At 44.2% G+C, this 22,536-nt stretch overlaps 3 protein-coding genes across 3 annotated transcripts; 2 read left to right on the top strand and 1 right to left on the bottom strand.

The window, feature by feature from the left end:
* LOC110430357 lies at nt 2,881-9,715 on the bottom strand. Its single transcript, XM_021447979.1, has 3 exons — nt 8,820-9,715; nt 4,623-4,702; nt 2,881-3,288 (listed from the first exon to the last, which is right to left on the bottom strand). The coding sequence occupies exons 1-3, from the start codon at nt 9,032-9,034 to the stop codon at nt 3,245-3,247; spliced, it is 339 nt and encodes a 112-aa protein (XP_021303654.1). The 5' UTR covers nt 9,035-9,715; the 3' UTR covers nt 2,881-3,244.
* LOC8055651 lies at nt 11,168-14,912 on the top strand. The gene is made up of 3 exons (XM_002467450.2): nt 11,168-11,490; nt 11,777-11,957; nt 14,180-14,912. The coding sequence occupies exons 2-3, from the start codon at nt 11,847-11,849 to the stop codon at nt 14,630-14,632; spliced, it is 564 nt and encodes a 187-aa protein (XP_002467495.1). The 5' UTR covers nt 11,168-11,490; nt 11,777-11,846; the 3' UTR covers nt 14,633-14,912.
* On the top strand, nt 19,001-21,365 carry LOC8055650 (VAN3-binding protein). The gene is made up of 6 exons (XM_002467449.2): nt 19,001-19,731; nt 19,847-20,255; nt 20,360-20,503; nt 20,625-20,674; nt 20,765-20,822; nt 20,922-21,365. The coding sequence occupies exons 1-6, from the start codon at nt 19,387-19,389 to the stop codon at nt 21,149-21,151; spliced, it is 1,236 nt and encodes a 411-aa protein (XP_002467494.1). The 5' UTR covers nt 19,001-19,386; the 3' UTR covers nt 21,152-21,365.

Below are 22,536 nucleotides of genomic sequence, written 5' to 3'. Positions count from 1 at the left end.
AGACGAATCTTTTAACCCTAGTTAGTCTATAATTGAACAATATTTACCATAAACAAACGAAAGTGCTACAGTAGCGAAATTCAAAAAGTTTCACATATAAATAAAGCCTCTGTTTCTGTAGCAGGCAGCAATGCAACGGCCGTGGAACGTGCTCGGCATTGTTTACTTTAAAAGATTTTGCAAAATTACTTTCGTTTGTTTTTTATAAATATTATCCGATCATAGATTAATTAGACTTAAAAGATTTGTCTCACAAAGTGTAATTAATTATTTTTTATCTATATTTAGTACTTTATATAGGCCTTGTTTAGTTCCAAAATTTTTTGAAATTTTTCAGATTTCCCATCACATCGAATCTTTAGAGAGATACATGAAGTATTAAATATAAACGAAAATAAAAACTAATTACACAGTTTGATCGGAATTGACGAGACGAATCTTTTGAGCCTAGTTAGTTCATGATTGGACAATATTTGTCAAATACAAACGAAATTGATACTATTCACATTTTGCCAAAAATTTTGAAACTAAACAAGGCTATAAATGTCGTAAGATTTGATGTGACGGAGAATATGAAAAAATTTATAAAATATTTTGGTAAGGCCTTGTTTAGTTTCCAAAAAAATTTGCAAAATTTTTCAGATTCCCCGTCACATCGAATCTTTAGACGCATGCATGGAGTACTAAATATAGATAAAAATAAAAACTAATTGCACAGTTTGGTCGAAATTGACGAGACGAATCTTTTGAGCCTAGTTAGTCCATGATTGGATAATTTTTGTCAAATACAAACGAAAATGCTACAGTGTCGATTTTGCAAAAAATTTTGGAACTAAACAAGGCCTAAGTAAACATATGCGAGTACTGGCGAAGTGGCAACTGGCACAGGATCACGACTCACAGGAGGAGGTAGGTAACGGTATGAATATCCAAGTTAATGCGCCCCTCGGCCTACGTGTGGCCTGCCTGCCTGGTGAGTGGTGACTGTTTGTTAAATGTTGACTTTGGTGACGCATACACTCTGGTGATCCATTTGTGAATCTGCGATCTACCGCTGCTGCTGTCTAGAGTAGGGTTGTTTAGGCCTTGTTCAATTGGCAAAATTTTTTTGGTTGTCACATTAAATATGTTGGTATATATTTGAAGTACTAAATATAGACTAATAAAAAAATAAATTACATAGCTCGCTTGAAAACTGTGAGATAAATTTATTAAACCCAATTAATCCGTCATTAGCATATGTGGATTACTATAGCAGTTATGGCTAATCATGAGCTAATTAGACTTAAAAGATTCCTCTCGCAATTTACAAACAAACTGTGCAATTAGTTTTTATTTTCGTCTACATTTAATGTTTAATGCATGTGTCCAAAAAATTGATATGATGAATGAAAAGTTTTTAGATGAGATTAAACAAGGCCTAGTCCACTACTAGTGATTGCCCTCGTGTGGAGGGATGAGAGCTACTGAAGGCATTGGTTTCATCTAAAATTTAAAATGTTTTCAAGATTCTTAATTACATCAAATCATGTGAAACATGCATAAAACATTAAATATAGATAAAAATAACTAATTAAATAGTTACTTATAATTTTTGAGACAAAATTTTAAGCTATTTAATCCATATTTGAAAAATAATTGTTAAATAAGAAAAACTAAACAAGGCTTGACCATCCACTGCCTTGCATTTGCATGCGCCTTGTCTCGTGAAACTGATTAGAGCACTCACAATACAGACTCTATCATAGAGTCTAAAGTTATTTATTACCTCGAACAATGTAGACTTGGAGTCTTATTTTTTCTAACTCTTTCTTCAATAAATATGCTGTCACATCAGCAAAATACCATAAATAATATGTAATTAAGTGTCTTGGACTCTGTGATATAGTCTTGCATTGTGAGTGCTCTTAATGGCAAGGATTAAAGACGTGCCAGTACGGCCGGAAACCATTTCTGAAGATATGACCAATTGCGGGCATGACAGTCTTGCAGAGGCGTCAAGGTAAACGATGCCTCGTTTAGTTTCTAATTTATTTTATTCGGGATAAACAACACTTTTGTTTTTATTTATCAATTATTGTCCATTATAAATTAACTAGGCTTAAAAGATTTTTCTTATGATTTATAGTTAATTTTTTGTCTATATTTAATACACCATATATATGTCGCAAGATTTGATGTGATGAGAAATCTTGAAAAGTTTTAACTCCTTGTGATTGGAGCTAGACGAAGGGGGTGGAGGGGTGAGCACGGAAACAGTGGCATGATCTTGATGCATCCATCTAACCAACGCATTGATGGGTTTGATTCTTCTTGGACGGGTTCCGTTCCGTCCCTCACGGTCACGGGGGAGCAAAGGGCTTGGCCGTTGTGTTACTTTCTGTTTGGTTTGGGTCCGCGCATTCATTGAGCCTCCATGTTCCGGTTGCGCTGAGAGCAACGCGATTCGCCGCGCGCTCGCCGGTCACCCTCAGCGCTGACGATCTGTTCCATTGTGCATTCAGTGGGGTCGCGGGACGACCGATTTTTTTTTTCCAACTTTCATATTTATATCTTATACTAGGTAGCGTGTCCGTGCGTTGCTACGGGATAGCTAATATTTTATAAAAAAATACATAGATCGCATGATAAGATAATAATGTTGGGTCTATTTGGTTCTCAGGCTTATCTCTAGTCTGGCTAGAATCTAAACCATGACAATCCAAACAGCCAATATATAGTTGTTTGGCTGTTTGTATTTTCTAAACTTAGCTAGTATTAGGTGGTTTGGTTGCCTTTGTTTGTATTGCATACAAATTACCTCTTCTCTATTCTGGTAAGATAAGTTCGTGCCTGTGCGTTGCTACAAAACAGCTAGACTTTGTACTAAAAATACACGGATCACATGACAAAATAACAATATTGTGAAATTAAATATCGATATTAAAGTGATATTAATCCAAAAAACATGGAGGCTGTCTGAGGATACCCTAGCAATAACCCAGAGCAAACTGGCATCGGCGGAGGTGGCGGGGCACAGGCGCAGAGACGGATCGGGGCTGTGGACGGCCGCATGTTCGGCGGCCGGTCTCGCGGTCACGATGGAGTCCAAGATTAAAGAAGGCCATAAGCTTCGTCAAACTGGCATGGGCGAAGGTGGCGGGGCGCAGGCCGCGGAGACGGCAGACGGCCGCGTGTTCGCCGCGTGGTTGATTGGCCCGGCCGTGCTCGATGCCTTAGCCCGCGGTGAGAAACTCCAGAGACATCAGGCCTTCGACGGGGGAGGGTCGCACGATCGGGACGTGATTCCTATAATCACGTAGTTTCTTTATTAGTTAAAGTTAAGTGGTATAAAATCGATAATCCTTCATATGGATCCGCAAGAAGTGACGTTTTGGGGGAGACTTATCTAGGACCACCCATAAATTGTGGCGTTTTTAGGGAGAGTCGCGGGCGGACCGATGGATCAAAAAAAATTCGCACGATGAAATAGTCTTAGTTTTGTTATTTTTAGTTGTAGGAGATATTTTCATAGTATATCTACTTGATCTCATAAATCTTTATAATTCTTTCTATAATTTTAGTCAAGGAGATGCTTTGACTTTCTAATATTTTTGGAATGTTTTATAATTTGGGATGGAGAGAGTATTGTCTTCCATAGATCATGTCTGCTCCTCCCTCCTTCCGCCAAACTAAGGGGAAACTGTGTGATAGTACTTGTTATTGTTGTTATGTTATATAAAGGTGTAATTGCCTATTCATAAAGTGGACACAGTTATATCCTGGATCCTACACTCAAAATAAATTTAATCCACATAGGTCTGAAGTTTGAAGGTCGGCGTGGGTTCAAGTTGAGACAATACAAGTTGTATGTATAAGCATAGTTCAGATTAAATAAGAAGGCATGCTAATGCAACCAAGCACTTCTCTTTACCTGTCATATTAAAATTATCATGACGATTCGATGCTCTAGCTTGACAAAAAGAATACCACATACAGTTCAGTTTTTATCGATGACAAGTGTTGGACAAAAACCAAAAGACAAATAACAAAAGAATTCCTATCAGAAAAAACGATGACTTGTAAGTGCTCCGTGTCTTATATAACTAAATTAGGGAATGAGGCCTTGGTGGTTGAGCACGTCAATCAGGTTCAGCTACGAGTTTGAACCTCAAAGGTAGAGTAAAGCTTAGATTGTATTTAAAGCAAGTTTATCTCTTGCTAGGTGTATGTGCAGATTAAGAATGATTACAGTGGGTTCATCCTAATAATGAGATAACCACAAATATAAGTTCTTATTGAGCCACTAAAACAAAACAAACTGAACCTTGATTAAAAAGCACCAAATAATTTTTTTTTTCAAAATTACAATATGCAATAAAAATAGTATGAAAAGTAGACTTAAGGCTTCTAATATCTGATATTGTCAAAACCTGGTCTATACAGTGGGGATGCACACTGGATTTAATTTATAATCTGTCAATCACTTCTATTTTAAGTATCAGAAATTTTAGAAAGAACAGTGATGGTCAAAGTTGCAATTCACCTGACATACAAAGTTACAACTCTATTGACCAGTATGTCCAAGAAATGAAACTTGCTGAGATTTCTTTCTAATAGACGACAAAGAGCTAGTCACCAACCTGGGAGAGAAGTGAGGATCAAAAACAATGAGTTGAACAACCAATTTCTGCTTGATTTGAGTAAATTTCTTTCTGGCAACCTGCGCAGACATAAGAGCATTATAGAAACACCTTACAATAAAGTGATCGGTATTCAAGTAAAAGCTAAGCTAAGTATACTCCAAGATGATTTTTAGTAACATTTTTAAATATATTATATGGATGGATGTTTATAGAAACCCCTTACAATATCAAAATAAATGGTGTGCTAGACTGCTAGTTGAAAGGTCGAGATGGCGGACTAGAGGGGGGGTGAATAGTCCTTTTTAAAACTTATCGCACCGGCTAACCGAAACAAATACGGAATTAAAACTATCGGTCTAGCCAAGACTACACCCCTCTATCTAAGTTCTCTAGCACCTTGAAAAGATCCTAAACAAGCAAGCAAGGTGCTACCTTAGCAAGAGCTCACCTAAACAATTCTAGGAGCAAGGTCACACAAACCTATGCAACTAGTACTTTGCAAACCGAGGGAGCTCCTACACAAACTAGTGAGGCAAAGCGCACAAAGCCTAAACTCACTAGCAAGCTCAATAACAAGGCAACTAATGCCAAATTAGAGAGCGCAACTTACTTAGCTACACAAACTAAGCAATGTGACTAACAAGGTTACACAATCCAAATTAGTCACGCAAGGGAACTACTTCTAGCTACACAAGCAAGAAGGTAACTAGCAAGCTACACACGCTAACTAATTACAAGAACAACTACACAAGAACAAGTATATTAAAAGTAAATACAAGCTTGTGTAAAGTGAATGCAAACCACCGAGAAGAGTAGACAATGTTGACACGGTGATTTTTACCGAGGTTCACTTGGTTGCCACCAAGCTACGTCCTCGTTGTGGCGATACACCCACTTGATGGATCACGAGCTAATTGGCATTCCAAAGCCAAACCCTCAGCGGGTGCCGCACATCCACTCTCAAGATGGGGATCCTCCAAGCCACAAGCAATCCACTAGAGTTGCTCTTCGCGATCCCCGCGGGGTGAGCACCGTACCCCTCACAATCTCTTCTCCGGAGCACCGCACAATCTCCTTGCGTGCTTCGACGGAGTCACAAGCCACCAAGCCGTCTAGGAGGTGGCAACCTCCAAGAGTAACAAGCACCACCGGCTTGCAACACGAACACCTAGTGCCACTCGATGCAATCTCTCAATGCAACGCACTAGAATCGCTCACTCACACAATCGGATGAACACTATCAAGCATATGTGAGTTAGAGGCTTTACTAGCACTCCCCAAGCATGGACACTAAGTCCCAAGGGTGCTCAGCACCGGCCAAGGCCGGCCACCACTTCTATTTATAGCCCCAAGGGCTAAACTAGCCGTTGCCCCTTCACTGGGCAAAAGTCGTGAGCACCGGACGCTCACAGGGAGCCACCGGACGCTGGAACAGTGCGTCCTGTGCTCCAAAAACAGCCACGTGTCACTAGCCGTTTGAACTTGACCGTTGCCGCCAACGGCTAGCACACGCACGCGCGTCTGAAACAGTAGCACCGGACGCTCTGCTGCTTCACACCGGACGGTCCGGTGCTCACCGGACTCACACGCAGAGAGCAACGCAAACTTGCAGCAGCACCGGACTCTCAGCGTCCTGTGCCACCGGACGCTGGAACAGTGCGTCCTGTGCCTGCAGTTCAACTTGTTAGGTTGCTAACTTCTAGCTCCGAACTCCAAATTCGATGATCTTGGACATTTTGGAAAGCTTACTTAGAGTACTATCCAATATATATGAATACTCAATTCAAATCAAAATGGATCAAAGCAGTATTCCAATCTAAAAGCCATCCTAATGTCCGGAGAACACCGAAAAACTTCTCTTTCTTCTCCAAGTTGAACAAAATCAACTTCAACACCTTCTCCTTTGCAAATGTGCCAACACCACCAAGTGTACACCACCACGTGCAAGTGTGTTAGCATTTTCACAAATATTTTCCCAAAGGAGTTAGCCTCTCAACTTGCCACGCCACTCGATCCTAACACGTATGCAAAGTTAGATCGCTCAAGTGGCACTAGATGACCGATATGCAAACAAGTTTGCCCCTCTTGATAGTATGGCCATCTATCCTAAATCCGGTCATAAACTTCTCTACACACCTATGACCGGTGAAATGGAAAAGCCCTAGGTTATACCTTTGCCTTGCGCTTTCCATTCCATCTCCTCCAATGTTGATGCAACACATGCACCAACCAATCACCTAATAATATGATCCACTTCATATCATCACGTGACCGTATTGGTTCATCGATCTTGACCTCACTTGCACTTCACCATTGCCTCGGTCCATCGGCGCCAAGTCTTGCTCAAGCTTCACCGTCACACGCGGTCCCTCGCTTCAAAGCCTCCAACTTGCCCTTCACTCTTGCAACCGGTCCATCAAGCCAAGCCTCATCTTGATCTTCTCCACCTTGGTCACATGACTCCATGTCATGTCTCATATGCAATGAGCTCCTCCATCATCACATTATCACCTGTGGACTAATCTCCTGTGTATCTCACATAAACACTATTAGTCCACCTAAGTTGTCACTCAATTACCAAAACCAAACAAGGACCTTTCACTAGTGCAAACTCGAACGCACGAAAACTGAATGTATCCATTAGATCCAAAGCAAATATTATCATAAAACACCTCAAAATAGATTTCTACTCAATAAACAGAAAACATGATCATAAAATCAGCTAGTGGCCGATAGCTGAACAATTGCAAAAAGTAACCCCAAAATCATGAGAAAATGATAACACTCTCCCTAACCGAAACATGGAGCTGCTTGGCCCGAACTAAAAAACCCATGCGCATCCAGGTCAACACCCTTCTCACATGTGGATCCCCTCAACCCATCAACCAATGCTTCCTATTCCTTGCCACTTGTGGCGATATGCATTGGCTTGAATCAGCACCGACAAAAGGATAGTACCACTACCACCAATCCCATTTAGGTGGCCTGAATTGCAACCACTTAATTTCTACATTAACCATCTTATATGCCCTTCTGAATTTCTTCAACAACTTTAATCAGGACCTTGCACTTAGTTATGGCAATTATCTTGTGTACCTAAAATATACGTGACCATATTTTAGCATAATTGCTTATGGCTGAGATCTCTACAATTTCAGGGCTAGTTTGATTTTTAAAGAGTAATCCTACAGTGAAACAACTTGATGATGACAATCAAATAGTTGTCAGAAAGCATATAATAGCAACCTATAGTGTTCTAGAACTATGCTGATTCAGGTTGCCTGCAACACTTTGTGTTTACTATCCGGGGCAATATACAAGTTTGTGATATGATATATAAATGACATATACAATTTGGCTATTGCACTGTATATTAGTGTGTCTGAACTGGACTATGTACATTGAAAATTCAGTTTGTGGGTATGATTTATAAATTTCAGAGGAATATCATTAAAAATTTAGTGTGTTGAGATAGTTACATGTGTATCAGGATAACTTTGATCTGTTAAAAAGTTGACAAGGATACTATATGGCTGGATGCTTCACAGTATCAAAATACTGATTAGAATCATGTTGGATCAGTCATATATATTTCTTGATAGTGTGGAACTATTTCCATCGAGTGTCAGACAGACATCACATTCAGGTGCTATGTGCACATTGACATTGGTAAGCTAATGGTTATTTCAGACCTAGTTGAACAATGTGATCATCGTCGAGCCCATTACAACAATTGAAAGCATGGATCCACTTTTCCAAAGAATGGCTCACAGAGTTTAACCAACAGACATGCTGATCATTATAGTAATTAAAAGCATGGATCCACTTTTTCAAAGAGGCTTAGACTCAAAAAAGGATTAAGAAATAAAAATGTCATATTTGCATAGTGAAAGCTGTTGGATAAAAATAAAATAAATAGTGAATTCTCATTAGGACAAACTCCGACGGGTAGTTACATGTTTGTATTGTTTATGTAATTGCAAAATTTTATGATCCATCATGTCTTAACCACGCACAAATACCTGGCTAGGATGTAAATGACATAGCAACTTCTGAATTTACATTAGCAAGGACTATAGAATTTTTAATATATAAAAACCAGTATGCTACAAGTATCAAGTTCTGCAACCAAGAATGCAATCCACAAATCCAGAATCCACGGTAATACCGTCACAAACAAGTACTAATAATTACCTGAGCAGAAGAGTAACTCCCGGCGCCGGCGGACCTCTAATCAACTGGCCAAAGGGTGTGGCTGGCGACGATGAGCCAGACTGGGTGCTGGATGCGCTTGGCCTGCTGGCTTCTACTGTCGCCTGTCCGGCCACGAAGACCACGACCGTGGCTGTCCTGGTTTGGCGTGCCGCCTGCAGGGCTCCTGCTGCCGCCCGCTCGGCCTCCCAGACCATGATGGCAGCGAATCAGGGGGTGGGAGGAGATGGCCTGCAGACCCACTGCCGCCCGCTCGGCCTCCCAGACCACGATGGCAGCGAATCAGGGGGTGGGAGGAGATGGTCTGTAGATCCACGACGGCAGCGGATCGGCGCTTGAGGATGGGGCTCGCACGGACAGCGGCGCGCGCGGACGGACGGCGGCCGGTCGAGACGGGGCTCGTGCGGACGGCAGCCGGCCGAGATCACAGCGGTCGCGGAGCGGTCACGGGCGGCGCTCGAGGACGAGACTCGCGCGGACGACAGCTGTCGCCGACGGCAGCGCGCGGACGACGAGTTCGAGGCTCCGGTGCAGGCGTGGATTGGTCACCGGTGCGCCCTCCAGGCGGTGCGGCGGCGTGAGGGCGTGGATGAGCACGACGAAGGAGCGGATTGACCTGAACCGTGGGACAGCCCGGCGTGCGTCCGGCGGCCGCGACGGCAGAGCGCGCAGAAAGGGTGGGATACGAGAGGTGCGTGGGGAAGCTGCGCGGTGGATAGCGCCGTCCGGCGGCGGCGACGGCAGCAATCGCGGAGAGGAAGGGTTAGGGGAGCTGCGCGGCGGTTATCGCGCGTAGAGAGGAAGTGGTAGGAGAGCTTCGTGGTGGAGCTGGACGGGAGAGGAAGGGCGTTGCGGGAAGGGCAGTGCGGGTGAGGCAGGCCGATGATACGGTATACGGTATGACCATATCATTTCGGTCTTTTTAGTTGTAGAGATATACAATCTTATTGCGTCCTGGGCGGGTTAATGTGAAAACTACAAAACAATGGTTCATAAGAAACCGTGAGATCAAGAGGAGGAGCAATATGTAAAACGGTGAGATGAAAATTGAATCTGAATAACAAATACGAGATCAGGAAGAGTTTGATTCTAACCGACCAATTTACAATGCTACATCATAAAGCCACCCTTCATGCACTTAATTTCACAGTGAAAAATCACCTACCAAATTGTTAAGCAGACCATATCTTCTAAGGCCAGTCTTAATGCATAGTTTCATGACACAGTTACCAACACTATAAACTAGGTAACCGAACCACATGAGTTTCATAGGGAATGTGCATGACACTCTCATGAAATATGCATTGAGACTGACCTAACAAAAATGCTAGTTTGATCCTCATATGTCCCATCCGCGTTGATCTTTACCATGGCCGGTGTCCACTAATACCAACTTTGAAGTGTGTACACTACTGCAATTCTGAAGTATGTACACTGCTGCTCCTTAATTACTTGTTGCTCTGATATACTCCCTCTATTTTGACTTTTTTTACCCCAAGTTTGACCACTCGTCTTATTCAAAAAATTTGTGCAAATATAGTCAAATTTAAGTCATTTTTGAAGAACTTTTATTAATAAACCAATACACAATAAAAAGTGATATTTTGTACAAAACTTTGAATAAGATGAGTGGTCAAACTTGATATTAAAAAAGTGATAGATTGAGTATGTAAAAAGTTAGAGGTCATATCCCAAGTTTCGAAAATTTAATCATTTTGTTGTTTTGATCGGCTCGCTGCTCTAGCAAGGGCGCGGTGCTTGGTTGTACTTTTTAGAACCTAATTGTGATTTATCGTTTCTGTTTAGTGCAAGTTTTTTTTACTAAGTGGATTCTTTTTTGTCTGCGCGCGCGCGTGTTAGTTTTTTTAGGAAGTGTGGATTCTGTTTAGGCCTTGTTTATAGTTCACCTGAAATTCAAAAACTTTTTAAGATTCCCCGCCACATCGAATCTTGTGGCAATTATATGCATTAAATATAGACAAAAATAAAAACTAATTGTATAGTTAAACGGTAAATCACGAGATGAATCTTTGGAGCCTAGTTAGTTCATGATTGGATAATATTTACCACAAGTAAACAAAAGTGCTATAGTAGCGAAATCCAAATTTTTTCAGAACTAAACAAGGCCTTAGTGCAAGTGGACCTATATCCAGGGCGGGCATGGGCCCCGGGCTAGGGGCTGCAGCCCGTGATGTGGCCCAAGTTCTATAGGAGCAGGTCTTCAGCAGACAGTAGCCCAAGAACGGAAAGGCAGCCCTGCCCCTGTGCCCCATGCGTCCAGGCCCAGCTGAGGCAAACCCTAGCCCTGACGCTTGCGGCCTGGCCTGCTCAGGCGCTACCGGCGGCCGCCTCGCTGCCCCTCGACTGACGACCGCGATTCCTCGGCGAGTCCGCGTCGGGCTTTGGCGACGGCGAGAGCTCTCCACGCGTGGACCACGGTTCCAAAGCCCCAGCCAGCCGGCGGCTGCCCCTTCCCCACTTCTGTGGGCTGCAGCCTTGCCCAGCGGCCGCCCGATAGCCACTCGGCCTGTCCGGCAGCCTCCCCGCCGGCGCCCCGCGCGGTCGCGCCTGGCAGCCGCCCGGCCCTTCTGCAGCAGCCAGCCCGCCCCAGGCTGAGGCAGTGAGGCTCCACGCTCCAGCTCCAGAAATCACGGTGAGAAAACAGACCGAACACTCGAAGAGGAGAACAGTACCGCATTTTAGTCTCGAATTCAATTGTTGGTTGATGCTATGCTCTTAGTAGTTTATACATCATGGGTACCAAGGCATGTAGGCAGGATGACTATACTGCTGACTAGGCTCGATTGTACGATTTGAAAACATTGCTCGATTCTATTAATTAGGATTCTGCATGCAAATTGAATGGACCAAATTCAGTTATAGAAGGTCAAATGTGTGTAAAGTTTATGGGCTGTAATACACGTTTTGTTCTTACACAGATTGACTAGCATCTGCCTACAAATCATTGCCCTTGGTATTTATTGAGCACTGCAAGTGGTTGAGGTAAACATGCTGAGGAGCATCTTGAGCCAGTCATGGAAGAGAGGAGCACATATGCTATGTGAAGGAAATTCAGCACCGGCTCTATTAACTTGCTGGAGTCAATTTCACAGCGGGCAGGTAACATAGATCATTGTCTGACAACAATAGGTTTAACCCTCAGAGTTCTGTCGTTACAATGACTAAATGAGCAGATTTTTTTGACTCAGCAACGTACACACCATGAAAAGTAAGTTAAGATGCTTAATGGATGATGTGAAGATGCAAATGCTGATAGTATTATTTCTCTTTTCTTTTTTTTACAAGTTTTTAGGATGAAACATCCTGGTTGGATTAGTGCTAAGTTTTCTTTTATCAGTTCCTATCAGGATTGTGAATTACTGTTTGCAATTGGATTTAGAACATGAATGGTGAAAGTTTGACATATATTGTATGATTGTATTGCTGTCACTCATGTCTCAAGTGACAGGTATTTCTGCTAGGTCAAGTGATTGTACAATAGCTTGTCTCGTAATCCATTCTAGTCCCAAAAAACTAAGCAAATCTATGATGGCTTGTTTGATGATAAGTAGACTCATATACATTAGCTTGGATTTTCTTGTATACAGTAAAGTTGGAAAAGGTCCATGTTACTCCCATAAAGTAGTCCATGTTATTCCCATAAAGTATATCCAGAATTTGCTTAACCCCCTAAAGCGTTTAATTAACCCTCTGTTTTGACCCTTTGCTGCTAACAGTTCCTGGTGTACCTGTGAGATGGCAATGGGTACAAACCCACTGGGTTTTGTTAGCCCAAACCCATGCCCATGAACATAAAATTTGCCCGCTAAAAAACCCATGACCCATGATGGGTTTAATTTTGTGCCCAGACCCGTGCCCATCGGGTCACGGGTACCCATCGGGTTACCCATGGGCACATCCACATAGCAACAAAGAAAAAAACAGTCAAACAGAACATGAAAATCATGTCTCAGAACATGAAATTATATTCATTCTTCTCATTTTTCACTTGAATGGACATATCATCTTATATATGTATTTGAACCTAGTAGTTTAGTAGAAAAAAATACGATATTGTGGACTGATATGATTGCTCCACTATGATGGACCGGGTTTTAAAAACCCATGGGTTTATGGGTTTGGGTACTACATCCCCAGACCCATGCCCGATTTTTGCGCATTAACAAACCCATGGGTGGAGAGATTGACCCATACCCTTGCCCTAATAGAGTAAAAACCCATCGAGTTTCGGGTACCCGTTGCCATCTCTTTTGCCAAGTAGGAAAACCACTGGTGATCGACCTAGCCAATTAGGTTGAAAGATTAAATAGCTCATGGTTAACTAAGCATAAATGTCCACCATTTGCTTCAAGTGAAGAATTTGAGGCCATTTGACAGCTGCGCGCTGATGTAACCGGCGTCTCCTACAGGCCTCGTTAATGTGGTACCACCACAGAAGAAGCAACCAAGCACCAGTAGGATGTGGATGATCGTCGCTGTGCCACCTGAAGATTTGCATGGACGTGTGCCTTACACAGCAGCTTCATGTTGAGGAACAGTAGATGTTGACCATATAAGGACTACTCCAAACTTCATTGGTGCTGGCATATCCTTGTGAATGTTGTCCATATTGCCAGCAACATCAACGGACCCATCAACTTCCACATTTGCTCTGATGGCCGAGTATGCAGATTGGCTGGCTCATTTCTCTGCGTGGTGAGCTGTGACATGGCAAGCATGCTTGCCTTTATTCTGGCACAGTGAACTCTCTGGTTCTTCAGTTTCATGGTGAAATGAGGTTGTTACAATAACATAACACAGATAGCAAATCTATTGATATAAGTTATTCTGGTTGGCAAGACCAAGCACAAGCAGACTTACATCCATGTTGCAAAACCAAGAATGGTTAGAAGGAAAAGGTGAAAATGATATGCTTTAACAAAGACAGAGTATTGATTAAATCAAAGTATACGTTAGGGAGGCTAAGTGGGCATCAGACATATTCCAGGGAGTAAAAATAACTTATTCTTATAATGTTCTTGCAAAATCCAGATAAATCTTTTCCCTATGTGGTAGTGCCTAGAAGAAATCACATGCCTGAACTGGGTTTTAGTCTTGTGGGCATGGAAAGCTGTAAGATGTACTTAGATGAGCTATGTAATCTGTTGAACGATTCATTGACCAACAATGCAATGACATTTATGTACTGAGTCAGAATACCATGGCTCCTACAATTTTTTTCTACAATTCGTTATAACTGAATGCAATGTAATCAGCTAGTCTACATGCTTTTCAGATTCATCAGTTGCTGACAAGTATTGGATTATGTGTTTCCTTTCCAGGTCTTAAGTTCTTCCAGGAGCTTCTTTGGCGTGGAGGACTTTGTGGATGAAGACAACAGTAGGCCATACACATACAAGAAGGAGAAGAGATCCAAGAACCCCCACAAGCACATTTCTTTCAAGCAGCGCACCATTGCCTACATGGAGCCCTTCACGCTGGACGTCTTCATCTCCAAGCGCTTTGTCTCGGCATCCCTCACGCACCGATCGACTTGCAGGCAGGTCGCGGTTGCTGGGACCAACTCAAAGGACATCAAGGCGGTGCTCAAGTCGAGGTCCGACATCCCGGCCTGCCTAGCCGTGGGCCGGTTCCTGGCGGAGAGGGCGAAGGAGGCTGACGTGTTTACCTGCACGTACACACCAAGGGAGCGGGACAAGTTTGAGGGGAAGATTAGGGCGGTAGTTCAGTCACTGATCGATAACGGGATCAATGTGAAGCTTTATCTTGATTGAGTTTGTGTTGTTGGTATGAATAGTTCTGTTGAAACTTGCAAATGGGTTATCTGTTGCTAGGGATGCAAGCTTGAGTTATTCTGTGTCATTAAGTTGATATAAAAAAAAACTTGCTCAAATGAAATGGAATGGACATTTCACATAATTTGAGTGAGGGGAGAAATGAACTAGAATGATATTTGACTGTAGTTATTAGTTAGCACATCATTGGATACCCACTTGCATCCTTGTGACCTTGTCTGTTAGCGTGACCATAAATATATATACTTCGAGCTTTATAGTGCCAAATAAGCTATCGTTCTCATTGTTCTCGCACTGTGTATTGTGATCGCCTAGAAGCTGAGGCACTTGTCTATCTATTGACCACCGAGACGTCATCAGAGTTCTCTTTTTTGTGTGCAAGCAAGGAGTCAAGGACCAGTGTTTCACCTGATTCTTTTTTGCGTGCAAGCAAGGACCAGTGCACCTGAGCCAGGTTGGTGGGAATTGAGATTGTTTTATGAAAAAAAAGCACCGTTTGACGCAAAGGCAATTGGTAATTGCCCTTTCATCAAAACTTAGACCTTGTTTAGTTTCCACCAAAAAGTTTTCAAGATTCTCCGTCATATTCAATCTTGCGGCATATGCATGAAGCATTAAATATAGACGAAAACAAAAACTAATTACACAGTTTATCTGTAAATTACAAGACGAATCTTTTGATCCTAGTTAGTCTATGATTGAATAATATTTACCATAAACAAACGAAAATGCTACAGTAACGAAATCCAAAAATATTCCACATCTAAACAAGGCCTTAGAAATTCGCTGGCATTACCCTAGGCACGCGTCTGGTGGTGCGCGTGACGTAATGAGACTGAGAGTGTGAGGTCTCGGATCTCGACCAGCACCTCTCCTGCGGTGCCTCTCGCCGTCCTCCCTCATTATCATCAATTAGTCGTATTTGCAGTTGCCTGCACTTGCCACTTGCCCTACAGGGCTAGCATCAGCGTGCGCCCCGCGCCCAGCAGGAGATGTATGAATATGATGATGCTCTGCTGCTGGCTTCGTCGTGCATGTATGTATCATCAGGCTGGCCGCTGGCGTGGGCGCCTCCTCGCACATCGTCGCCCGTGGGAGAAGGAGAAGGCCATCATCGCTCCCTCTAATTTCCTGCCATTACTGCGTACTCCTTACTACCAAAATCACCGCAAGACTACCCTACCGAGCGCGAGAAAAGGACCACTCTGCCTGAACACGTTTTTTTTTCGCTTAAGGGCATATGCTTCTACTCTCTCTACCACTAGATTCACAATAAGAGTGGAAGCACATGTCGTTGAGGACAAAAATAACTTTACCCACTCTGCCTAGCTATTTCAGCCGCACATCAATCGCCAGTCAGTCGCTTCTCAAACATTCATTCATTCATCGCACTGGCCCTGACAACACAGGTCGATCTGGAATTCTGGATGTGCCAGTGGTAGAGCTTAGCATCTGCGTTGCTAGATATTTCGTGAATTTCCCTAAAAAAACAGGATATTTTCTGAATTGTGCTCTCTCGATCGGTCTGGCAGACGTTTGCCCCGCCCGGTTGCATTCCATCCCATGATGCGTCGGCTAAGGCCCTGTTTAGTTTGGCTCCCAAATTTTTTCATCCATCACATCGAATCTTTGGACACATGCATGGAACATTAAATGTACATAAAAAAATAAACTAATTACACAGTTTGGTTGAAAATCGCGAGACGAATCTTTTAAGCCTAGTTACTCTATGATTAGCCTTAAGTGCTACAGTAACCCACATGTGCTAATGACAGATTAAGTATGCTTAATAGATTTTTCGCTTAATCCGATGTGCTAATCTTTTAAGTATGCTTAATCCGATGTGACACCCAACAAATTTTTATCAGCAATCTAAACAGGTCCTAAACAAAGGCAAGTCTACCAGCGGAAAACAGGGAAGTGAAAGCGTTTTTCGCTTGCGGCAGCCGCAGGATGGATGGACCATCGACCATGGACGCCTGCAGGAGGAGGCGTCGCTTCCACAAGAAGCAAGACAAGTTAGAAAGCGCGGGTGGCTGGGGGGATAAAAAGAGACGTGGTGCTTATACTTATCCATGGAGCCATGGAAGGGATCAGAGGTGATCATCACCACGTACTTCCGGAGTAATTAACCACGCACTACACTTTGAGCAATTTGAGCTACCACTGCTGAGGGAGAGTATATATTAGGTTAGGACGAGAACTGTAAAAGTTAGTGTGGTATGTGAGAAGCGACCTACGTATATACACCCCCTTTTAGCCGCTCGGAAAAAGGGCACCCAAAGTAAGTAAATGATGAGGAGAATTGGGCAAAGAACTAACGTATGGCACCACTAGCTAGCAGAGTGTCTGCCCTTTTTTTTTCTTTTTTTTTTGGGCCATCGCTTGGATCACGCGCGCAAAGAGGACATGGACCAGAGGGAGCAAATAAAAGAGACGGAACTACGGAAAGGACATGCATAGAGAATAGAGATAGAGCAAAGTTTTTAGTGGAAAAGAAGTGTATGTAAAAGTAAAAGAAGCTAGCTGACACGTCAAAATCTCCCAGGACCGGACCAGATAAATGCTGCCCCAGCCAAATTAACCGGATTACTTTCGTAAGTCTCGCAAACCATCCCATCAGCATCACGGTGTACCATACGAGAGAGGTTAAAGGCCCAGATGTCGCCGGCTCGTTGCACTTGCCATCCTCTGATGGATTCCCTAGCTAGTACCCATCGCTTGCCCTGTTGCCCACCACCACCAGGAACCGGCCGTGGCAGCACTAGAAAGCGACGACCCCACGCGTGCGGTTCGGCTGCGCAGGAGGGATCCGGCACCGATCATTGTCCGCCGGCCCGGCCGGCATCTCGACAGTCGTCACGCCCGACTGGCACGGCCGGAACCCATCATCCATGCACCATGCTTGCTTGCTCAGCCGGCGCGCGGACGGGATTGGGCCGAGGCAAAAGCACGTTTCATCCGGTAGGCGGCGGGGGCCAGCAGCTGACACCTAACAGCCTGTGATGTTGCCTATTTTTTGTTTGGGTCGTAGCTAGTGCTCAAGTCCTCCAGCAGTTGAGCTGAAGGCCTCAAAGAAAACTGAAGAAAAGGAGCGAAGAAAAGGCACGAGTCCCGGGCTCACAATCACGACGGAAATTCCTAGCTACGGAGGGTGGCTTCGCTTTGCTTGACTGCTCCACTAAGTTTGAACTGATGACCAGCTGCTAGCTATCCTTGACATTGTTATTAGTTTCTAGTGTACTAGGTCATTGGAGATCGATTTGGACCCCCCCACTAGTAGGATAGAAGTACACATGACACAGAAAAAGGATAACAGTAGTAGCAGAAGAGTAGCCATCGATCCCATTCCCATCCACCATCAGCAGCATGGCGATTGCCAATTGGCACCGATTCCTTAGGCGCATGCGTGGTGGTAGCCATTTTCTGTCCGTCCACCAGTGGTGTCTGTCTATGATGGTGATGGATGCGAGAGGCATTCCATTTTCTCAGCTACTGACCTACAATGGCGTGACCGTTCCGTTGCTCCGCGTGACCTGCAAACTGCTGCTCCGAGGCTCCGTTCGGTAGAGACAAGACAAAAGCGATGGCCCTGGCCCTGCACGAGACAAACACATCGAGAGGCAGGCAGGCATCAAGCCCCACGCTTGCTTTGCTTGGATGGAGAGAACAGAGGGAGAGGCAATCAAGATCAAGCCAAGGGAATAACAAGACGAGCTGTGGATAAAATGAGCACAGACAAGCGGCCAAGACCAGGGGGACAGTGTCCTATCGCTACCGGGGAACAGTCGAACAGATGCAGCAGTGAACGGGACACTGTCCAGCTTCCATGGGTCTCTTGTCATCGACGTCGTCTGCTGACTACTGACTGGTCTCGTCTCCAGATGCAGACCACATAATATATGCATGAACGCTCCTTCCTTACCGTTGCCATCAAGATTGTCGCGGACGAAAATATCTGAAATCTTGTTTCGTGACAATGCGTGGTCTGTGGATTTTATAGGATTTGGAAAACAAAACCTGTTGGCAGAAAAGGAGGCAATACTGTCCAATACAGCAACACTAATGTTAACTCCAACTAGTGTCCACATTGCTGCAACTGCAAACAATTCAATAATTCTGAATTCCTAATCATGATGTTGCTTGAACGCAAGAGGAGTATATAATTCATCTGGAAACATTGTTAATATACAAATATACAGGTGCTACAGCTGCACAGTCCGTGAGGCTGGGACCCGTGCAGTACAGGCCTCCAGAGGCCGCTTCCTCCAACAACCGCTGAAATGCCAATCCAAACAACCAATCCCCTGGTTCCTTCCTTCATCAGACGGGAGCTAGCTTCAGCATCAGAGGTCCGAGATAGCTCACCTGCTGCGAGCAGATCGCTTGAGAACGGCGACATGGGTGGTGTATTTTATACTGCCATTGCCACCCCCCAGCTACTGGACGGAGTCGTCGATCAACAGACAGCGTAGAAAAGGACGCCAGCCAGCCAGCCAGGCCAGGAGCCTGTCAGCCTCGTGTTCCCCCTCTCGTTCCTTCTGCCTGCCTGCCATAGCACGGCCGGCGGCTCCACACCCCTGGCCTTGTGCTTCGTGCGTGCCTCCCTCCCTATAAGTACACGCCACACCGTCTCGGGGACACTTGCAGAGCCATCACTAGTGACCTGCAAAGACATCACACGCGAGGCGCGCCAACTGCAGCAGCTGGTTGGTCTGAATTAGGAAATTAGGATGGCGATGGAGAAGAAGAGCAGCTGGAAGGCCACCAGAGACGTTGCTGCTGGTGCTTTCAGCATGGACTGCTTGGAGTTGGTGGGCGAGGAGGACGACGACGACGCGGTGCCGGCGATACCGCCACCGCAGACGCCGATGGAGCCCATGGAGTACCTCTCCCGGTCGTGGAGCGTGTCGGCGTCGGAGATCTCCAAGATCCTCGTCGGTGGAGGTGGCAAGAAGAGCAGCGCTGCTGTTGCCGCGGCGAGCCGGCTTCCGCCGGAGGTGACTATACCGGAGCTGTCTGTGCTCGCCACCACGTCCTCCTCCATCGTGCCTCTCCCGTGTCATCATCAGCAGCATGTAATTAATTTAATGCACATCTCACTTCATCCTCTTTGTGATTTTATTCAGTTATTAGTACTCCGCATCTTTTGTCATCTGATTCTTTGGTGCTAATACTGCAACATACAAACAGAGGGATGCAAGAAGATCTTCCATGAGCAGCGGCCACTACCACCACCACCACCAATCGATCGGCAAATGGTTCCAGGTTCACCACAGGGAGACATGCCGGGCGAAGCAGAGCGGCAAGGAGAAGCAGCGCGCCGACAAGGCCCACGTGCACGCCATGGTGTCCGTGGCCCGAGTCGCGGCCGCGGTCGCCGCCGTCGCGGCGTCCACGGCCACGAGCTCTGACAGTACCCAGGCGGCTACCAAGATGGCCACGGCCATGGCGTCGGCCACCGAGCTGTTGGCCTCCCACTGCGTCGAGGCAGCTCAGCTTGCGGGGGCGCGCCACGATCAGGTGGCTGCCGCCGTTCAGGCCGCGGTTGGCGTCAGAAGCCCCGGTGATCTGATGACGCTCACGGCGGCCGCAGCAACCTGTACGCAATCCGACGGTGTTTTTGTGTCATCGCGTCGCAGGTTGAACTGCCGATTCTTGAACAGGATGCTAATTTCTGTGCACTTTGGCTGTGTTGTCGATCAGCTTTGCGAGGAGCAGCGACACTGAAGCAGAGAGTGCAGCGAGAGACGAGGAGCAATGCGAGTGTTCTCCCGTATGAGAAGGCGAATTCGTGGAGCCCGGACATCTGGTGCAAAGAGGGGGAGCTGCTAAAACGCACAAGAAAAGGTAAATTCAGATTTCAGAACATGCATGCATCCAGCTGCAAAAATCAGGATCGAGAAGCATATAAAAGCTTCGAAGCATGGTCGAAAAAAAGCTAAGGTGCAGAGTTTCGTTCTTGATGCAGGGGGTTTGCACAAAATAAGAGTATCTATCTACATCAACAAGAGGTCACAGGTAAGAATAGTTTCATCATTCAGTTGCAAATACTGGTCAGACTGGAGAGAGATGCACAGTTACTGACAACATATACATTTGTAACAACAGGTGATACTGAAGCTGAAAAGCAAACACATAGGAGGTGCCCTGTCAAAGAACAACAAGAGTAAGCTCCGATTTCTACTACCGAAACATTGAGTCCAACTGGCCAGTAGTTTTTGAGATTCAATTTCAGTAATAACCCTTTCGCTTGTAACTGGTGCAGGCGTGGTTTACGGTGTATACAGCGAGCTGCCAACCTGGGCTGAGCCAGGGAAGGACTCCACGGAGGAGACATGCTGCTTCGGCCTTAGCACGGCGCAAGGTCTAGTGGAGTTCGAGTGTGAGGGCAACGCGAGCAAGCAGAAGTGGGTTGACGATGTGCAGAACCTGCTTCGTCAGGCGGCTCTGCATGATCAAGTAGGGAACAAACTGGGATTAGTAAAACTCAGCTAGTGCAGCCTCAGTATATCCACTTTCATGGTAGCAGATTGCTGTGTCCTGGATCAGCGATGTGAGGGGTACATAACATATTGCTCGTGCTCTTATCACTGACTTACATGCTATACGGCTATACTACATAAGGAATATATATTGTATGTTTTGTAAAGGACCGGTGCAGACAATAAAAATCGTCGGAAGGATGCTGATCGCTGGTTTTTGGGAAAAACCAGCTATATGCCAAGATCGGTTAGGTCCAAGGATGGACGTTCGGTCTACTCGAATCGAACCGATCAGTTCTTCGGTAATTTTAAAAGTTCGGTCATCTAATGCCATTTTTGAAAATTCGGCCACCTAAAAACAGAGACCGACCGATTAGGTTTTAAACTCAAAATTGAGCAACTTCCGTCGACTGAACTACCCAGAATAGACTATTGAGCACAAAATAGCATAAAAACTGTAGCAAATTTCATCGTTTTTTCCTATTTCAAGGCAAAAATGACAAGAAAACATATAGATAAAATAAAATGATAAAAGAGTGATAGTTGATATAAATCCACAAAAAGTAATGCTGCATCACTGATATCAGTCCAAATTATGCATTATGACAACAAAGTCTAAATGTTCGATTAGTTCGATTACCCAAGACATATAATCGAACCAACCGTAAAAAGTTTGGTTAGTATGGACTCTAGACCGAAGTAGTGAGTGCAAATTTCGTTCTCATTTTCGATCAGTTTGGTTTGGTTTTCGGTTATAAGTTGCCCAACCCTAGTTAGACGGTGTTTGGTAAAGTTGTCATAATATACAATATTTAATTGTTTCGTTCTCTCTTATCGAAAAGCATATAGAACATCTAATTTAAAGTCTAAGAAAATTATGGGTTGGGAAGATTCATCCCATAGAAACCGACTAGGTCAGGTATAGAAGTTGGTTAGGCTGAGTTTCACAGACTAGTTCAAAGTTTAGAATTGTATTTTGACATGATTTTAATTCGTTTCGATCTCTCACTAGATAATACCATCCCATTATGTAATACCTCTATTCACGAAAGAATGTAATTATGGGATGCGTACTAGTCAAATAAGCTCAAGTTTGACTGGATTTATAGTAAATAATATTAACATTTATACCTCTAAATAAATTTATTATGAAAATATATTCTATAACTAAACTAATGGTACTTACTTTGTATCATGAATGTTAGTAGTTTTTAATATAAATTTAGTCAAAGTTTAAATCATTTGACTTCTTGAAAAATAAGAATTGCATTATTTTATGGATGGTGGAAGTATATTAAAGGGTTACGATCGATTGAGTTGAATCCAATCGAACCAAATCAATCTATAAATTTACTTTTATCATGTCTTCTCTTTTGAACTACCTTTTCAACCCTATGT

This window comes from Sorghum bicolor, chromosome 1, assembly GCF_000003195.3.
Source record: "Sorghum bicolor cultivar BTx623 chromosome 1, Sorghum_bicolor_NCBIv3, whole genome shotgun sequence".
NCBI lineage: Eukaryota > Viridiplantae > Streptophyta > Magnoliopsida > Poales > Poaceae > Sorghum > Sorghum bicolor.
This window is presented reverse-complemented; position numbering and strand designations above follow the sequence as displayed.